This window comes from Aphelocoma coerulescens, chromosome 25 (genome assembly GCF_041296385.1).
Source record: "Aphelocoma coerulescens isolate FSJ_1873_10779 chromosome 25, UR_Acoe_1.0, whole genome shotgun sequence".
NCBI lineage: Eukaryota > Metazoa > Chordata > Aves > Passeriformes > Corvidae > Aphelocoma > Aphelocoma coerulescens.
In genome coordinates, this window is record NC_091038.1 from 805,508 (window position 1) to 822,961 (window position 17,454).

A 17,454-nucleotide genomic window follows, 5' to 3' on the forward strand; every position below is an offset into this window, starting at 1 on the left:
CCCCACTCCCTCCCCACAAAGAGCCACCAGGAGGGGGAAAGGGCTTTATTTGCAGTGGGGCTGCGGGTGGGGGGCTGGGGGACAGCGGGAGCCCCTCCCAGCCCAGGGGTCAGCGGGAGGGTCCGGTGTCCATGGGGGAGCGGCGGGAGGAAGCCTTGAACACGACGTCCTGCGCCTGCGCCCGCCTCGCGCTGCCGGGGCAGAGAGCGGGGTGAGGGGGGAGTCTCTCCGTGGAGATCGGGGCCCCCCTGCTGTGGGGGTCCCTCTGAGGGCTGGGGGGGGTCTCACCGCATCCGCTTGGCCCCAAAGTGGACAGCGAGGAAGAGGCCGACGCAGCCGGCGACGGCGCCAAAGATGATGGCGATGACCTCACCTGTGTGACACCGGGGGGTTCAGGGGGGCCCGGGGGTGACCCCCCCGCCCAGTCCCGGCCTGGCCCTACCTGTGGAATATCCCTCTGGCTCTGTAAGGGAAAGGGCGGGTCAGGACCAGCGCCTCGTGCCCCCCGAGGGCTCCAGGAGCCGTGGGAGGGTGCAGGGGGCCCTCCCCAGCCCTCCACTCACCCCTGGGGAAGGACGAGAGCACCAGGCGCTGGTTCAGCTCCTGCGGGGCCCGGAAATTGTCCACCAGGAGCTGGGGCTCCTCCAGCTCGGCCTCCTCCGTGGAGTAAAGGCTTCCCTGGAGCTGCTCCAGCTGGAAGGGGAAGGGGGCAGCGCTGGGGGCATGTTCACCGAACGCGGGGGGTTCCCCAGAGCGGCTCCTACCTGTGCCCGGCTGATGCGGACGGGCTGCGGGAAGAGGCTCCAGAGCACGCTCTGGAAGCAGGGCGGGGTGGTCAGGGACCCGTTGTACCGGTAGTAGCGGTCCAGGTGCGTGGGCAGCAGGTCCCGGATGCTGAAGGACGGGATGGCCACGGTCTGCCCTGGGGGGGGGGGAGCAGTTGGGGGTACCGGGAGGGGGATTTGGGGTCCCCCCCTGCCTTCTGCCTTTGCCACCCCCTCCCTCTCCTCACCTGTGTAGCGGATGCTGCCAAGGTGCCTCAGGATGTTGTCGTAGGCGGGGTGGGGATCATCGCCCACCTGGGGGAGCGAGCGGGGGGTCAGTGGGGGGCTGGGGGAGCCGGGGGGGGCTCCGTGGGTGTGGGGTCCGTACCTCCAGGAGGACACCGAGCACGGCCAGCCCGCCGGGGTGCTGCTGCGCCGCGCTGGCGTCGGCAAAACGCTCGGCGTCGAAGTGCACCACGTGCATCTGCAGCACAGCGGGAACCCCCTGGGCCCCCAGCCCCTGCCCCAGCTCCCATCCCAGCATCTCTCGCAGTGCCCAGACCTGCTGCCCGCTCCCATTTCCCACCCTTTTCTTCTGCACCTCATCCCCTCCCTGCACTCGTTTCCCATCCCTGGACCCATTTCCCTCACCACGACCCCTTTTCCATTCCCCGCAGCAAATTCCTGCAGTGCAAACCCATTTCCCACACTCTTCCCATGCTGTTTCCCACACCAACACCCCTTCCCACGGCCATTTCCCACACAATTCCCATGCCACTTCCTTACCCCAGGCCGGTTCCCGTGCCCCTTTCCCACCCCATTCCTCGGCCATTTCCCGCCCCCAGACCCATTTTCGGAGCTGTTCCGCGGCCGGTGCCCGCCGGTACCTCGGCGGGGGCGCGGTGCCCGTCCAGCAGGTGCTCAGCGCCAGCGGCGTGGCCGGGCCGGCCCCAGTGGAAGTGCAGCTGCACGGCAGCGAAGGTGCGGGGCAGCCCCCGGAGCCGCAGGGACGGCGGCAGCGCCAGCACGGCTACGGGACAGGGGGGTCAGCAGGGCTGGGACGCCGGGGACTCCCCGGCTGTCCCGCCCGGCGCTCACCGGTGTGGCCGTTGTTGGCCAGGGTCAGGCGGGGGCTCTTGGGGCGCTCGTAGCCCTCGGGCTGCAGCGGCGGCAGGGACGGGTCCGGCTGCGCCCGTGCCGTGGCGATGTCGATGGGTGACTGCGCCCGGCCCCCGCACTCCGGGTGTCCCTCGTGCCAGTGCTGCTGCCCGTGGGGCCCTGAGGGCGACCAGAGCCCAGGTGGGACCCCCCCCCCCCCACCTCACCCCGGGGGCTGCTTCACCCAGCGGGGCCCCGTGACCCAAAACGCCCTCGGGGCCCTCCAGACCGGGACACGGGTGACATTCCCGAGGGCCTCGTTAATCTGCTGGGGACATTTTTTCCGGCCGGGGGAGCGGGGACAAAGCCGAGCCTGCAGGGCCGGGGGGGCACCCATGGGTCCCCTGGGCCCGGCAGGATGGGGCTTAGCGGGATTTGGCCAGGGCCGGATCCTAATTGGATTTGGCAGCAGGAGCCTTATGTAAAGGAGCACAAAGGGACCATTGGAGCGAGGGGGGCGAGGGGGGGGGGCAGGACGGGGAAAATGGGGGGCTGCACCCATCACCCCCCCCGCCTGTTTTAGGGGACCCAGGTGTGCAGGCAGGGGAGGGGGAGGTGTCACCCACCCCACCTCCTGCCCATTTGGGGGGACCCAGGTGTCCAGGATCGAGAGGGGCCTGTCACCCACGCACCTCGCTACCTGCTGGGGACCCCCACGTGAGCCCCGCAGCTCAGGGGGTGTGGGGGTGGTTTCGGGGTGTGGGGATAAATGGGGGCTCCCTGGGTGGGGCCCCACTCACCCTCGTACGTCCAGTGGGGACCTGCGGGGGACAGCAGAGGCATTGGGGTGGGCGCTCGGCTGAGCCCCCTGGCCCGACATGGGGGCACTGGGGGGGCTGGGGCTGCACCCCAGAGCGGGATCTGCCAGGGGCACCCCGGGGGGACTCACCAGCGGGCAGGGCGGGGGCCAGGCCCCCTAGGAGCAGCAGCACACTCAGCATGGCGGGGGGCAAGGGGGGCCGGGTGCCACCGGCCCGGCCCTAAATACCCACCCAGGGGGACGGGCCCCCCCGGGGGGACGGGGAGGGCTGGAGGGGCCATGCCCGGGGTGTCGGGGTGTGGGGAGGGTGGAGATGGGGCTGTGGGCTTCCAGGGGCTCTGGGGCTGCAATCTCTGGGCTTGTGGGGTGCTGGGTTTGTGGGACCGGGGTTCGTGGGACTCTGGGGGGGGGGCTCTGCGGGTTTGGGGGGGCCTGAGGGGAGCCCTGAGCCTTGTGGAGGGTCGTGGGGTGGGGGCCTGGCGGGGTCTGGGGGTCACCCTGGGCCTCCTGTGGCGGGAGAGCTGGGCAGGGGGCTCTGGGCCCTGGGCGGGATTTGGGGGGGCAGATGAGGGGGTGGGGGGGGGGTTTGGGTTGGGAGCGCGCGGGGGGAGCGCCGGGCGGGGGGAGCGCCGGGCAGCCCCTGCACGCGCTGCCCCGGCCCCGCCCCCTCCCCAGGAGCCCCGCCCCCCGGGCGGTCCCCACGCGCGAGCGCTGACGTCACGCGGGTCCCCGCCCCCACGTGAGGGCCCACGCGCCGCGCCGCCCCGGTTATGTAACGGCGGGGGGCGGGGCCGCCGCGCCCATTGGCCGAGACGCGCGGCCGGGGCCGCCGCCCATTGGCTGCGGGCGCGGGGGCGGGGCCAAGGGGCGGGGGCGGGGCCCGGGACCCCGCAGAGCCCCCCGCCGCTGCCCGCCAGGGGGCGCTGTCCGGCGCCGCGTGCCCCGTGCCGCCGCGCGCGGGGAGGGGGGGCGGGGGCGTGGCCACGGCCCCGCCCTCCGGCCAATCAGCGCGGGGCGGCGGCACGAGCCAACGGGAGCGAGGGGGCGGGGCCTCCCGGGGCGCAGCGGCCAATGGGAGCGCGGCGGGGCGGGGCCCAGGCGGAGGCACGTGCGGGCGCGCACGTGTCCGCGTGGGGCCGCCGCGGGCGGGGCGGGACCGGGACCGGGACCGGGGACAGAGAGACCGGGACACCGGAACGGCGACAGCGGCACCGGGACAGCGACCCCGGCACCGGGACAGCGTTCCCTGCTCAGGGACACTGACAGCGGCACGGGAAACGGGGACAGCGATACCAGCAACGGCATCGGGACACCGGTACCGGGACGGGAACGGGGCCGGTGATACTGGAACGGTGATACCGGCACTGGGTCAGGGACGGGAACAGCGACACCGGCACCGGGACACCGGCGCTGGGACGGGGACAGCGGCACCACCGCAGCTGCAGCCGGGAGCAGGTGGGACCCGGGGTGACCGGGGCCGGGGGTGGCCCCGGTGACGGGGGTGGGGGGTCCGCGGGTGGGTGGGGGGGTCCTGGTCGTGGTCCTGGCGGCTCCTAGTGCGGGGGAGAGGGTCCTCTTCACGGGTGGGGCTCCTGCAGGGCGATCTCAGTCCGGGGAGAGGGCGGCAGGCGATGGAGTGAAGGGAGCTGGGGGGGGGTCCCGGGACGGGGCAGTCCCGGGGCCGGGCCGTGCCGGGGCTGGGCGAGGTGTCCTGGCACTGGGGATGGTCCTGGGCGAGGGGTCCCTGCACCCCAACCCTGTCTGAGGAGATGCCAAACCTGTCCCCCCGGGCCCTGGGAGGTGTCACTGGGGATGACACTCCCACGGGAGAACAAGGCAGTTCTTCATCTTCCATTTTTGCCCGATATCGCCCTTTTTTTCCCCGTTTCTCTCCCTCCCCCAGGCAGCCGCGGCCGGGTGACCCTGCTGGAGCTGAACCCAGGGAGAGGCTCCTCTGGGGGGACCACCCCCGCCATGGAGCCCCCCGCCCGCGCCTGCTCCTGCGGCTCCCCGGCCTCTGACAGCGAGGCCGAGGCCGGCAGCTCCCCCCGGAGCCCCCCCAAACCTGAGCGCAGCCGCAAGCGCCCGGGGGGGCTGGACCGAGCAGGCCCTGAATCGCCGCCATCACCCCGCGGGGGGAAGCGTCCGCGGAAAGGAGAGGGGGGGGATGCCCCTCCCAACGACGGCGATCGCCTCTTCGCCCAAAAAGTGAGTTTTTGGCAGAAAACGAAGGGGCACCCCCAAAGATGGGAGGTGGAGGAGGGCTTGGTCCCCTAAAAAAGATACCTGGGTCTGCCTCAGTTTCCCCACGTGAAACGAGCGGGTGGGGATGAGCAGGATTGGGGGGCTGAGAGGGCAGTGCGTGGGGGGTGAGGGGGGATAGGAGGGTTGGGGGGTGCAGCCCAGTCACCCCCTCCTGCCCTTCCTTGCAGTGCCGGGAGCTCCGGGGCTTCATCCGGCCACTGGCGGAGCTGCTGGAGGGGCTGCGCCGGGGCCGCTATGACAGAGGTGGGTGCCCCCCGCCCCCCCATATTCCCCCCAGACACCCCTTTTCCCCCACGGAGAATTCATGTAATTTTGGGACTCCCCAGGGCTGAGCAGCTTCCAACAGAGCGTGGCCATGGACCGGCTTCAGCGGATCATCGGGGTCCTGCAGAAGCCAGAAATGGGGTGAGTGTGCCCCAGTCGTCCCCGGGGGTGGGCACAGGGACACCCCCGTGGCTGCCCCCCCGCAGAGGGTGACAGGAGCTCTCTCCCCGCAGTGCCCGGTACCTGGGGACGCTGCTGCAGGTGGAGGCAATGCTGCGGCTCTGGTTCCCCCACATCGCCCCCAAACCCGCGCTGGACCTGGCCCCCTCCGCGGCTCCCCCCCGCCGCCGCCCCCCCGCCGGCCCCCCCGGGGCTCCCCGGTGCTGCCGCCTGCCCGGGGACCTCCCCGGGGACCTCGCCCTCGCCGGCCCCGTGGGGATGGCGGGGACGTTAAAGCAGCGGGGGTCCCCCCAGAGCCAGGCCAGGACCCTCGAGTCCCCCCCGGCGCCGGACGTGTGACGCCCCCCCCGGCTCGGGGGGGGGGAAATTTCGTCTGCATTTCTTGGTTTTGCCTTTTTTGATTGATTTTTTTTTTTTTACCGGTGGTCAGTGAGACCCGCGGGCGGGCGGGACTGACCGGGGGGGCCCCGAACCCCCCCAGAAGCCCCAACTCCGGGGTGGCCGCGTGCCTTGGCCAGAGCGGAGCCCCCTCCCCGCGGGGGCTGGGCCCCCCCGGGCTTGTGCCTTCCCCCGCGGCGTGGGGCTGGGGGCGTGCATGGCCCCCCCAGAGCGCTGGTGGGCGATTGAGGGCTGCGGACCCCCGGGGGGGGGTGTTGGGGGCTGCGGCCCTCCCAAGCGGGGCTGTCCCACAGCCGGCCCCGATGGAAGCAATAAACGCCGCGGGAGCGGCCGGGGCCACCCGGTGTCGTGTCCTCTGTCCCTTGGGAGGGCGGGGGGTGGGCTCCTGTCCCTGGGGGAGTCCCGTCCCCGGGGGGCTCACAGCCGCCCCCAGCCCTTGGCGCTACTTCGTCCCCGTCCGCTGCGGGGCCCCGAGGGCGCACGGTGCCTCCAGTCCCGGCTACGGCCAGGGCCGGCAGGAGGGGGAGGCCCGGGACCGGCCCGGGACCCGCCCGGGACCCGCACAGACCCCGCGTGTCCCCCCCGGTGCCGCCGCCCCGAACCCCGGCCCCGGCTCTGCCCCGCCGGAAGTCCCGGCGGACCGGAAGTCCCTCCCGCCGGAAGTTCCGCCATCAGCCGCCTCTGGTCCGGGCGCGGAGCGGCCGCGGCTGCACCGGGGTCAGTTGGGGACAGGACCGGGACCGCGACCCTTCGGCCGGGGCCCTACCGGGAGCGGTCTGACCAGGACCAGCCGGGGGCGGGGGGAGTCGCAGGGCAGGGGCAGCGCCCCGCCAAGCCCGTTCGTGGGGCGGGGGATCCCCGCTGGGTTCCCTTGGGGCTCTGCGGGGAGGACCGGGCCCTCCGCGTCCCCGGGAGCGGGGTGGGAAGGACCGGCCCTTCTCTGTCCCGGGGGTTCCCCGCCGTGTCCCGGGGAGGGGGCAGGAGGGGGCTGGTTCCTCCGAGCCCCGGGGCCGCCCGGTCCCAGCCGCCCCGTCCCGCAGCAGCGCGGCCATGGCGAACCACCTGCGCTTCGTGGGCCGCACCGTGATGGTGCAGAGCGGCAACGTGGAGGCGGCGTACGGCGTCCTCAACAGGTGAGGAGCGGGCGGAACCGCGGCGCCGGGCGGCGCTTGGGCCCGGAGGGGCCCCAGTTCCTTCACGTACTGGGTTCAGAACCGGCATTTCTGAGCAGGAGGTAACGGGAGGGTCATGCCGGGCTTTTCTCGTCAGCTCCACGTCCTGCCGCCCCCCCTGATGCGGGTGTAATTAGAGTGAAATAAAGGAATAACCGAGCCCAGAACCAGGCGAGGGTAGCGCTATTCCTTGGAAAACGGAGGAGGAGATGATCCCACGGCTGAGCTCAGTGCTCCCGCACACACCGTCGCTAGTCCCAACTTAGCGGGGGGGGATTCCTTCCCCTCCTCACTCTCCTCGTGGATGGACGGCGAGGAGAACGAGCCGACGGCCCTCACGGGGACCGAGTTGTGCCCAGCGTTCGCAGCGTGGGGTGGCTCTTCCTCCCTCCCCGCACATCCCAGAACCTTCCCTGCCGCTGTCACCGTTCTCTCCCTTCCCGCAGGATCCTGGCGCAGGACGGCGTGGCCGAGGCCGTGCGGCGCTCCCGGTACTACGAGAAGCCGAGCCGGGCGCGGCGGCGGCGCGCGTTCGAGGCGTGCCGGCGGGTGTACTGCGCCGAGATGGCGCGCAAGATCGCCTTCCTGGCGCGGAGCAGCCGGCAGGACCCGTGGCTGGGCTGCTGAGGGGAGCCGGCCCCAATAAAGCCCTGTCGCTCTGATGCCCGTTAATTGAGTTTGGTTAATGACGGCGCGAGGGGAGGGGCGGGGGCGGGGCCGAGCGCGCGCGCCCCGGGACCCTTCCTTCCCGGCGCCCCCCGCGCGCGCCGCGCCGCGCACGCGCCGAGCGCCCATTTCCGCTTCCGCCCCGACGCGCCGTCACCGTCAGGGGCCGCCGGGCTGGGACCGGGACCGGGGTGAGGGAACGGGGCCGGCGAGGAAAACAGGACTCCCTCCGAGGGCGGGGAGGGGACGGAGAAAGCGGGCGGGCTGCCGGGAGGGAGGCGGTGGCGGAGGTGGCCCCGGGCCCGGCCCGCGCGGAGCCGCTCGCCCGGCGCGCCGCGCTGAGGGGGCCGGGCCGGGCCCCGGTCGCAGCAGCTCCGCGGTGGCGGGGGCTGCGGGTCCTGCGGGGCCGCTGAGGTGCGCGGGACCGGGGTCGGCGGGAGCCCCGTGTCTCCGTCCGTCCGTCCGTCCGTCCGTCCGTGTAAGGCCGAACGAGGCGGCGGAGCCCCGGCGCGGTCGGGCGGTGCTCGGGTACGCGTTCATTGATACTGATGGGGGTCACGGGGCTCGTGTCCCCCCGGGCCCTCGGAGCGCTGCGGCTGCTGGAGCTGCTCCCCACGGGCACGGCTCTGCGCTCCCGGGGTCCCCAGGGAAGCACCCGTAAAGCTGCTGCATCTCCTGCCGCTCTTGCTGGAGCTCAGGTCGGGTGGAGGCTGCACCGGCTCTAATTCCACGAGTTTTGTGGTTCATTACGGAGCTGTTGATGCGTCGGGGCCGTAATTTGTTAGTTCTGCTTGTCCTGAGCCTCTGCTGTACAGTTTCTTGGGGGAAACGCCAGGATCCGGGTTTGTGCTCTCTTTGGACCTGTCTCCAAGGAAGTTGCCAGGAAAAGTAGAACCCGCGGAGGTTTCCAGGTTCTGGAGGGAGCCCGGGCCCTGCAGGAAGCAGCAGTCACCTCCTGGAACTGCTCACGGACCTGAAATTCAGGGAATCTGTGTTAGGACTGATCCCCGGGGCCCCGTTCCCAGGTCCAAGAAGGATAACTGAACCCTAGGATCCCATTCCCAGTGCCAGGAAGGACTCCTGGAGAGGGACCACCATGGCCGAGCTCATCCCTAAGGAGATTTTCCTCACAGTTCCCAGATCCGATTAGGGCCTGGAGCCCGTTAAAAGCGGCTGCAGCCACAGCCCGGTCTGTGGGCGCCGCAGGATGCGAGGGGATGCCGGTGCCAGGAAGCAGCCCGGGTTTGGGGCTGCACGCCGGGGAGGGGGCTCAGATTGGTGTGTGCCCCTGACACAGGGTCAGCGAGAGCAGCAGGTTCTCCTGGCCCACGCGTTCCACTCGCAGGGCATCTCTCTTCCCAAACCACAGAGCAACCCCGCGGAGGGATCTGGTGGGGCTTGGAGGCCTTTATGCCTGGGATGGCAGCATGGAGAGACGTGGGGGGCTCGGGGAGGGGCTGTCCCGAGAGCAGACATTCCTGGGCTGTTTCTGGAAGCACAGGAGCGCTCCGGGATTCACGAGGGAACGCGTGTGGGATGCAGCAGGTCCAGGGTCCCCTCGCGGGGTCAGGACCTTCCTCCTCGTGGGGCTCGGCTCATTTTAGCCCAAGGTTTAAAAACAAGGGAGCACAAGCGGTCTTCAGGAGCTTTTCCCACCCGTGGAGGTGATCCTGAGGGAGGAGGGCACGGAGGTGACGATGCCCCAGGACCCTGTTTTATGGCCTGTGTCTCCTTGCAGGTGCGAGCCGGGGGGTTCCGCTCAGCCCCGGGCAGAGATGTCGCTGTCCAAGCGGGAGCTGGACGAGCTGAAGCCATGGATCGAGAAGACGGTGAAGCGCGTGCTGGGCTTCTCGGAGCCCACCGTGGTCACCGCGGCGCTCAACTGCGTCGGGAAGGGCATGGACAAGAAGAAAGCGGCCGGTACGTCCCGTGGGGGGTCCCGAGCTGGGCTTGTGAAGCGGCCCAAGCCTCCCCAGGGTGGAGGGGCAGGGGCACAGGGAAATTCTCTCAGCCTCCCTGAGGTGAGTATGGGCAAATCCACCAGACGAGACGCAATGGGCAGCCTTGGAACACGTGACAAAATCCACTAATTGAAAACTAATTCCTTGTTAAGGAATTGGAAACGGTAATTTAACCAGGGTGCTTTTTCTGCCCATTACAGCCCTACTTTGCTTCTGCCTGAGGCCCGGACTCCCTTAATCCCTTGGTTTAAAGCTCCTGACAACAGGATCCACAGATCCCAGAGGCTTCCAGAACCTCAGAGGCCTCCCTGTGTTTGTAGAGTTGAATCACATTTAAGTGTTCCACAGCTTCCAAGGAATTTCTGTGGATTCTCCATCCTCCTGCTCACCCCAAGCTCACAATTCTGCACTGATAAGATTTTCCTCTTTTCCAGACCACCTGAAACCCTTCCTGGATGATTCCACCCTGCGATTTGTAGACAAGCTCTTTGAGGCAGTGGAGGAAGGACGAAGCTCTCGGCACTCCAAATCCAACAGCGACCGGAACCGGAAGCGGGAGCTAAAGGTGATTATTGCTTATTGATTGGTTTTTCCTGTGGTTGGGTGGCCTGGAGGCAGCACTGGTGCTCTGGCACACTCTCCTCTTCCAGAGAGGTACAGCTTGGAACGTTCAAGAGAAACGACTCCTCTCCGTGATGAAGTGTGGGAGCCTTTACCTTGCGGTTCTGTTTCCCAGAGCGAGGTGGAAGCCTGGCTTTGGCTTTCTGTTAGGCTGGCGGAGCGAATCCACGGGGGTGCATCTCCCTTCTCCTCGAGGCTCCTTCTGCTTGTGTTTTCATTTGGAGCCTGGGAGAGCTGCTCCCAGTGCGTTCCCATCGCTCTCTGCCCCGCGTGCGGCTCCGTGGTGGATGGTCTGGTGGGTTTTCATTCCCTTTCTCCACCCAGAATCAACAGTAGGTGGTTTTTGGCAGCTCCTGTCCTAGCACAGGGTTGATTCCAGCTGGGATTCCGTAGCTCTGGTGTTTCTCCCTTGTCTGGGATGGTGCAAGGCCTGTGCATCCAAAGCTGTTTTCACTTCCTTTCTTCTCTTGAGGACTTTGCTCACCATCCCCTAGAATTGCATTTTCCCATCGCTCTGCTGAGCCTGACAGGCCCTCTCCATGCTGCTCCTACTCAGTGATTTGCCTTTCACTCTTCCTGAGGTTCCTATTTTACGGCAGTCTGGCCTTCCCTGACACTTGTGGTCAGCACTGAACCTCGGTGAGCCACAACAATCCCATTCAGGATCTGGATCTCTTTGGGAGTGCTGGGACAAGCTGCTCCCTGTTTCCCACCAGGAACTTGCTTTTCTTCCCTCCGTGGCAGCGGGTGCGGGGCTGGTCCCCGGGGCTGTGGGAACGCGAGGGTTGAGCAGGGCTGGAGGTCCAGCTGCTCCCCTGGGCCAGCTCGGGGGCACGGCACAGGTGGGGACATTGGCAGTGCCACCACGTGATGGTGGCAGGAGCGTGGTGACAGCCCGGTGGGGTGGCTGGAGAGCAAGTGCTGGCAGAGGGATCTGGTGCTGGCAGAAGGGATCTGGTGCTGGCAGAGGGATCTGGTGCTGGCAGCAGGAGCAGGGCTGGGGGTGCAGCAGAGGACCCTTCCCCAGTGAAGCCACAGGGGTGCCTGGCCTGAGCCAGAAGCTGGGCAGCAGCAGCAGAAGCTGATCCTTCTTGTCTTGGCTCCTGGCATGGAGAGGGGTGTCCCTCCTGCCAAATCCTCACTCTTCTCTCTGGAATCACATTTCTTGGAACTTCTCCATCATGCTCTGGGTCTGTCCAGACCCTGCAGGAGCACAAACCGGTCTCTGAGGTGGTCAGGTCGTGGCAGCACTTGCAGACAGACTGACCCTGCCCCAGCGCAGGCTGTGGAGAGGAATTTGTGCTGGCACACGTAGATGCCATAGCGTCGGGCAGCGATGGTTCCCAGCGCCACTTGCCGTGCCGCTTCCCGCTCCTCGGTTCGCTCTGGGGTACGTCATGGCTTGGGAAGGTCAGGAACTGAACACAAAGTTTCCACACTTTATACTATGGGCAAGTCCTTTCTCTTGAACTTGTAGGTTTTCCAAGAAGTACCTGTGTGGCTGAGGAAGTGTCCTTGTAGGATATGAACCGTTGTAGTGAAGAAGGGATTGCAACTAACGCTTACAACCGGTGTGTATATTTTCTTTTCAAATAACACCTTGACACACACACTACAGTACCCACCACACGGACAGATCCAGGTTTCCATGCACAAAGCAGGCACTGACGATGGAATCCACGGCCGCAGCCACACGTGCTGGGCTGGGCCTGACCAGAGCTCTGTGGAAAACGTACCGTGCCTTTTGTTTGGTGACCTGGTGCTGCTGAAAGCCCATCAGCAGGCTCGTTGCTCCATGTGCTCTCTGAGCTGTGCTTCTCTGGAGTGGCTCTGGCCTTGGGTCTGGGCTGGAGTGTGAGGGAATGCTGCAGGTGTCCCAACCCTCCCCAGGTCCAGGGCTGCATCCTCCTTTTGGGAGGGCTGCATGGTAGGACAGCGCAGATTCCTTCACCAAACCCTCTGAAGTTGGTGGAAGACGTGGAAATGTTTTTATCCCAGTCAGGTCAGCTCTGGGCAGGCTTTTTCTATCTTTCTATGTCGGTGAGACCTTAAATCCAGGCAGGCTTTTTCCATCTTTCCATGTCGCTGAGACCTTAAATCTCCCCAGTGCCAGTCCCCCGCTCTGAGCACCCGAGGGAGCGGTGGCGGCTGTTGCGCAGGCGCATCCCTGCGATGTCTCCTGCCCTTCGCGTTCTTGCATGGATGTCATTGGTGTTTCTCTGGTGGAGGACCAGGGCCCAGGCTCAGCGTGGGCTGAGCCTGCACGTGCTGCCCTGGAATTCTGCTGAACGGAGCCGGAGCTGAGACATGCTGCTGGTTTCTCATCTCAAATCGTGCTCTGGGAGGAGAATGCTCCGTTCTAACCACAGCTTTCTCCTCTTTCTTTACATCAGGATGTGTTTGGTGATGACTCGGAGGTGTCCAAGGAATCCTCTGGCGTCAAGAAGCGGCGCATCCCCCGGTTCGAGGAGGTTGAGGATGAGCCTGAAGTCATTCCAGGCCCACCATCGGAGAGCCCAGGGATGCTGACTAAGCTCCAGGTCAGTCTAGCTGGGCCCTGTCCCAACACGGTGTAGAGTTTATCCTAACTTGTATCCCAAACGGAGGAATCATATCCCAATGGCAAAGAAAAACTCACTGTCTGCTTTCCCACAGATCAAACAGATGATGGAGGCAGCCACCCGGCAGATTGAAGAGAGGAAAAAGCAGCTGAGTTTCATCAGTCCTCCAACGCCACAGGTACCTGCCGGAGGCCTCGGGCAAATCCCGCAGGTCCCTGGTCCCTGTTTCAGCTGTGATACGTTGGCCTGGGTGTGCTGGAACGGGCGTGGAACAAAACTTCCTTCTCTGTCAACAGCCCAAAATTTCTTCTTCGTCCCAATCGGAGCGGCTCCCCATCGGCAACACGATCCAGCCCTCGCAGGCAGCCACGTTCATGAACGACGCCATCGAGAAGGCCAGGAAAGCTGCGGAGCTGCAGGCCCGGATCCAGGCTCAGCTGGCCCTGAAACCGGGGCTCATCGGCAACGCCAACATGGTGGGGCTGGCCAACCTGCACGCCATGGGCATCGCGCCGCCGTGAGTAGCCAATGGGGCGGACGCCGGAATGCCGGGCGGGGGCTAGCCAAGGGTTTCTCTGGTGCTGGTGGGTCCCCAGCAATGCTTTAACCGCTGCTGAAGGAACCAATTTTATATTAAGGAGGTGAAATGGAGGTTCCTCCTCCCCTGGCCAAGATTCCCAGCTTGTGCACGCAAGGTTGGAGTCCCTTCTGGCAGTACAGATGGGCTGTAAAAATATGGAAACTGTAGAAATAAACTCAAATTTCCTTTGAATCAGTGCTGTATTCACTTTTGAATGCAACCTATCTTGTCCTGCCCCCAGGAAAGTGGAGCTGAAGGATCAGACCAAGCCGACGCCGCTGATCCTGGATGAGCAGGGCCGGACGGTGGATGCGACCGGGAAGGAGATTGAGCTGACTCACCGCATGCCGACCCTAAAGGCCAACATCCGAGCGGTGAAGAGAGAGCAGTTCAAACAGCAGCTTAAGGAAAAGCCCTCGGAAGACATGGAGTCAAACACGTACTTTGACCCCCGGGTCTCCATAACCCCGGCCCAGCGGCAGAAACGCACCTTTAAGTTCCATGAAAAAGGCAAATTTGAGAAAATTGCCCAGAGGTTGCGAACGAAGGTATCAGAGTCTCGTCCTGCTAATGAGAGCAAGGCTGGGAGGGGATTCTCCTCTCCTGGGCTGGGAAGGGACCTGGGCTGGCTTTGATTCAGAAGTTTTCCAGTAAAGTCACCTGAAACTTTTCCTTAAAAACCCCGTTTGTGTTGGGAGGGTGTGTGGCCAAGTCAGCACTTGTGTGTGTAAAGGCTTTTGTCACCACTGTCTTCACCTGTTGAAAGGCAAAATCTCCTTTTTTTGACATAACATTGGAAGTTCCCAAGAGAACAGATCCCTCTCTGGGTGAAGGATCAACCCGGAAGTGGAGATTTAAAAGGAATTTGGTTAAAATACTCCAAGTTGTTGGGGAGAAGGGGAGAGGCAAAAGTCCAGGGATACAGTCCTTAGAGGGAGATGTTCCTTTGGGAAAGTTCCATGGTCCTGAAGGGCTCAGGAATAAGAGCAGAGTTTTGGCAGGCTTGGGAGCTTCCCTTCGCCATCACGTGCCATGTGGTTCCTCTCGCAGTCTGCTTCAGGTTGTTTAAGAACCCAGATAAATCAGCAGGTGATCCGTGTTTAGCTTTTCACAGACGTCCTGCTGTTTTGGAATGACCTTTCTGTTCCATTTTCCTCCTCGTTCTCAGGCTCAGCTAGAAAAGCTGCAGGCAGAGATCTCCCAGGCTGCCAGGAAAACTGGGATTCACACTTCCACCAAGTTGGCTCTGATCACCCCTAAAAAGGAGCTGAAGGAAGGGGAGATCCCAGAGATCGAGTGGTGGGACTCCTACATCATCCCCAACGGCCTGGATTTGTGAGTATTTCCAGGTGCTGGTGGTTCTGCCACAGCAGGAATTCCAGGAGCTGCCTCGGGATAAGGCTGTGGGTCTGGGAAGCACGTGGGGAATCAGGCCAGACGTTGGTGCTTGAGCATTGAATTCCACCTCTCATCTCCGAGATCCAGGCACTGGGTTTGCTCCCAAAGTTTCTCTGGGGGCTGTGGAGTTGGGGGGATATTTTAGCCCAGAGCTGGGGAGGTTTGGTTTGGTTTCCAAGCACGAGCATTCTGCACGAGCTGTGTTCCCCGTGGGTGTGGGAACCTGCCTCCGCACCCCGAAATGGGGGGAGACACCTGTACCTTAACGCCGTCTCACTGTGGGTCTCCTTCAGCCCATCGAGCTCTGGGATTTGGGCAGGAATTTGTGCTGGGAATTCTGCCATGATGCCCAGCTCTCTCCTTTCTAGAAAAGGCGGGGCTATCTCAAAGAAGGACGAGTACTTCGGGATCACAAACCTGGTGGAGCACCCGGCCCAGCTCAACCCCCCGGGTATGGCCCTGGCTTGGGGGGTTTGGCTGTGTCCTCCTGGTCCCAGTGGGGCCCCGTGTCCCCCCCGTATCCTCCAGGGCACTCTCCTGATGGTCTCATTTCCCTGCCAGTGGACAGTGACACGCCGGTGACCCTGGGGGTGTATTTAACAAAGAAAGAGCAGAAGAAATTACGGCGCCAGACACGGCGAGAAGCCCAGAAGGAGCTGCAGGAGAAGGTCAGGCTGGGCCTGATGCCACCGCCTGAGCCCAAAGGTGAGTGACAGCCAGGCCCTGGCCAGGCACAGATGTGCTGGGAATGCTGTCTGGGATTGCACGGATCTGAAATGCACGGACGGTGGGTTTATGTGTCTGCAAGTGTTCTGGTGGGAAAAAGGTGTCTGATGGGAGCCTCTCCCACTGCCATGTCCCATGGAAGCCCTCCCAGCTCCTCTTCCGTTCCCTTCCAGTGAGGATTTCCAACCTGATGCGGGTGCTGGGCACGGAAGCTGTCCAGGACCCAACCAAGGTGGAAGCTCACGTCCGAGCGCAGATGGCCAAGAGACAGAAGTAGGTGGCACCTTGTGCTGCGACGTTTTGGGACATTTTTGGATGGATTTAGCGCTGGTGGTTTGTTTAGGACCGGTCTTTTCAGTGCTGCCTGTTTTGCTTCCAGGGCTCACGAGGAAGCAAACGCGGCAAGGAAGCTCACGGCAGAGCAGCGGAAAGCCAAGAAGGTGAAAAAGCTCAAGGAAGATGTTTCACAGGGAGTTCACATAGCTGTGTACAGGTGCGTGAGCTCAGGGAGTTCAGTGCACTCACTCAGGTGAGCTCTGTCCTGGCCCAGTTGGGGCAGAGAGGGACCTCTTAGGGCTGGGATAACAGTTCTGGTTTTCCACAAATATTTGATGCGTTTTTCATCTTATCCTTAGGGTCCGAAACTTGAGCAATCCAGCAAAAAAATTCAAAATTGAGGCGAATGCTGGGCAGCTGTACCTCACGGGCGTGGTGGTCCTGCACAAAGATGTCAACGTGGTGGTGGTAGAAGGAGGTGAGGCCTCCTAGGCAGGCTTGGGTCACCACGGAGCATTCCAGAGCTTGCCTCCAGCGGGAATTGCTATGGAAATCGGTGACAGGGTTAGGGAAGGACAAGGAAGTGAGGAGGCAATTAGAAACTCCCTTAATTACATCGCTAACAGGGTTAGCAATGACTGCAGGGTGCAGTAATCCGGTCAGAAAACCCGGATCGTTCCATGAGGAAGGGAACCTCTGCCAACTGCAGGTTAAGGGATCTTTGTTGTGTCTTGATTCTTCTGCAGGCCCGAAAGCACAGAAGAAATTCAAACGTCTTATGCTGCATCGAATAAAGTGGGACGAGCAGACGTCAAACACGAAGGGAGAGGGTGAGCGATGCTGTGCTGCTGTGAGAGGGGGGAGTCCTGCTCCACCTCCAGGGCTAAATGGGCTTTATTGGCGGGGTTTTTCCAGATGATGACGAGTCTGACGAGGAGTCTGTTAAGAAAACAAACAAATGCTCTCTGGTTTGGGAGGTGAGTCACGGTGGTGGTCCCATACCAGCGTGGGGCTGAGGTGGGATCCAACTCTCCATCACATTCCTTGAGCTGTAGCCTAAAAAAAACCCCGCGTATTCCCGCGTTCCCCGCGTCCCCGGAGCCGCGTTTCCTGCGCAGAGGGTGGGAATTCGGGTAGGACGTCACCCCTTGTCTCCCGCCAGGGCACGGCAAAGGATCGCAGCTTCGGCGAGATGAAGTTCAAGCAGTGCCCCACGGAGAACATGGCGCGGGAGCACTTCAAGAAGCACAGCGCCGAACACTACTGGGACCTGGCGCTCAGCGAGTCCGTGCTCGAGTCCACGGACTGAGCCCGGCCACGGCGCCGCGGCCACTCCTGCCCCGCAGCCCCCGAGCCGGACAGCTCCCCTCACTCTCCTCAGCACCCCCATTAAAGACATATTTTTTAAAACAAATCGCCGTTGCGTGTTTGTGGGTAAAGGGGGTGAAGGACAACATTGCCCCTGCGTTTGATGTTGTTGAGGGAAGGGACAGGGGCCTGTGAGGGGACCTGGGGAGCAGAAGCCACTTCCCCTCTTTTTTAAGGACATAGCCCCAGGCTGTGCCTGGGGAGGTTCAGGTTCGACATCGGGGAATTTCTTCCTGGAAAGGGTGGTCAGGAGCTGGTGGAGTCCCCATCCCTGGCGGTGTTCAAGGCACTGATGACTGGATGTGGCACTCAGTGCCCTGGGCTGGGTGACAAGG

The 17,454-nt window shown here is 64.2% G+C and overlaps 4 protein-coding genes across 7 annotated transcripts; 3 read left to right on the plus strand and 1 right to left on the minus strand.

Annotated features, from left to right (window-relative positions):
- Positions 1 to 66: 66 nt before the first annotated feature.
- CA14 (carbonic anhydrase 14) lies at positions 67 to 3,057 on the minus strand. Its single transcript, XM_068994987.1, has 11 exons — positions 2,812 to 3,057; positions 2,663 to 2,683; positions 1,863 to 2,042; positions 1,652 to 1,794; positions 1,153 to 1,248; positions 1,013 to 1,079; positions 765 to 922; positions 564 to 693; positions 443 to 463; positions 289 to 373; positions 67 to 191 (listed from the first exon to the last, which is right to left on the minus strand). The coding sequence occupies exons 1-11, from the start codon at positions 2,861 to 2,863 to the stop codon at positions 110 to 112; spliced, it is 1,035 nt and encodes a 344-aa protein (XP_068851088.1). The 5' UTR covers positions 2,864 to 3,057; the 3' UTR covers positions 67 to 109.
- A 965-nt stretch (positions 3,058 to 4,022) lies between these two features.
- On the plus strand, positions 4,023 to 5,739 carry CIART (circadian associated repressor of transcription). The gene is made up of 5 exons (XM_068994993.1): positions 4,023 to 4,137; positions 4,586 to 4,890; positions 5,115 to 5,190; positions 5,274 to 5,352; positions 5,445 to 5,739. Exons 2-5 carry the CDS (start codon positions 4,657 to 4,659, stop codon positions 5,728 to 5,730), a joined length of 675 nt encoding a protein of 224 aa, XP_068851094.1. The 5' UTR covers positions 4,023 to 4,137; positions 4,586 to 4,656; the 3' UTR covers positions 5,731 to 5,739.
- A 23-nt stretch (positions 5,740 to 5,762) lies between these two features.
- MRPS21 (mitochondrial ribosomal protein S21) lies at positions 5,763 to 7,624 on the plus strand. Of its 3 annotated transcripts, none has more exons than XM_068994989.1 (3): positions 6,412 to 6,507; positions 6,834 to 6,923; positions 7,409 to 7,624. In XM_068994989.1, the coding sequence occupies exons 2-3, from the start codon at positions 6,841 to 6,843 to the stop codon at positions 7,587 to 7,589; spliced, it is 264 nt and encodes an 87-aa protein (XP_068851090.1). In that variant the 5' UTR covers positions 6,412 to 6,507; positions 6,834 to 6,840; the 3' UTR covers positions 7,590 to 7,624. The 3 variants fall into 3 exon arrangements, with proteins under 3 accessions (XP_068851091.1, XP_068851090.1, XP_068851089.1); XM_068994988.1 differs by having other exon boundaries at positions 6,413 to 6,507; positions 6,831 to 6,923; XM_068994990.1 differs by lacking the exon at positions 6,834 to 6,923 and having other exon boundaries at positions 5,763 to 6,507.
- Positions 7,625 to 7,762: 138 nt separating this feature from the next.
- PRPF3 (pre-mRNA processing factor 3) lies at positions 7,763 to 17,165 on the plus strand. 2 transcript variants are annotated; one of them, XM_068994985.1, is made up of 16 exons: positions 7,763 to 7,819; positions 9,367 to 9,548; positions 10,024 to 10,154; positions 12,604 to 12,750; positions 12,866 to 12,949; positions 13,068 to 13,288; positions 13,593 to 13,899; positions 14,520 to 14,686; positions 15,118 to 15,200; positions 15,311 to 15,454; positions 15,649 to 15,748; positions 15,855 to 15,968; positions 16,111 to 16,229; positions 16,498 to 16,581; positions 16,667 to 16,728; positions 16,914 to 17,165. In XM_068994985.1, exons 2-16 carry the CDS (start codon positions 9,404 to 9,406, stop codon positions 17,058 to 17,060), a joined length of 2,055 nt encoding a protein of 684 aa, XP_068851086.1. In that variant the 5' UTR covers positions 7,763 to 7,819; positions 9,367 to 9,403; the 3' UTR covers positions 17,061 to 17,165. The 2 variants fall into 2 exon arrangements, with proteins under 2 accessions (XP_068851086.1, XP_068851087.1); XM_068994986.1 differs by lacking the exons at positions 7,763 to 7,819; positions 9,367 to 9,548; positions 10,024 to 10,154 and adding an exon at positions 11,692 to 11,781.
- Positions 17,166 to 17,454: the final 289 nt, after the last annotated feature.

Coding starts and splice junctions, on each gene's coding strand:
- CA14 (XM_068994987.1), bottom strand. CDS start 2,863: ATGCTGAGTGTGCTGCTGCTCCTAGGGGGCCTGGCCCCCGCCCTGCCC. Junction 2,043..2,662: donor TCCCCACTGGACGTACGAGG/GTGAGTGGGGCC, acceptor GGTCGCCCTCAG/GGCCCCACGGGCAGCAGCAC. Junction 1,249..1,651: donor GGCACCGCGCCCCCGCCGAG/GTACCGGCGGGC, acceptor GCTGTGCTGCAG/ATGCACGTGGTGCACTTCGA.
- CIART (XM_068994993.1), top strand. CDS start 4,657: ATGGAGCCCCCCGCCCGCGCCTGCTCCTGCGGCTCCCCGGCCTCTGAC. Junction 5,191..5,273: donor CCGGGGCCGCTATGACAGAG/GTGGGTGCCCCC, acceptor GGGACTCCCCAG/GGCTGAGCAGCTTCCAACAG. Junction 5,353..5,444: donor CTGCAGAAGCCAGAAATGGG/GTGAGTGTGCCC, acceptor CTCTCCCCGCAG/TGCCCGGTACCTGGGGACGC.
- MRPS21 (XM_068994990.1), top strand. CDS start 5,987: ATGGCCCCCCCAGAGCGCTGGTGGGCGATTGAGGGCTGCGGACCCCCG. Junction 6,508..7,408: donor GCGGCCGCGGCTGCACCGGG/GTCAGTTGGGGA, acceptor CCCTTCCCGCAG/GATCCTGGCGCAGGACGGCG.
- PRPF3 (XM_068994985.1), top strand. CDS start 9,404: ATGTCGCTGTCCAAGCGGGAGCTGGACGAGCTGAAGCCATGGATCGAG. Junction 13,900..14,519: donor CCCAGAGGTTGCGAACGAAG/GTATCAGAGTCT, acceptor CCTCGTTCTCAG/GCTCAGCTAGAAAAGCTGCA. Junction 15,749..15,854: donor CAGATGGCCAAGAGACAGAA/GTAGGTGGCACC, acceptor TTTTGCTTCCAG/GGCTCACGAGGAAGCAAACG.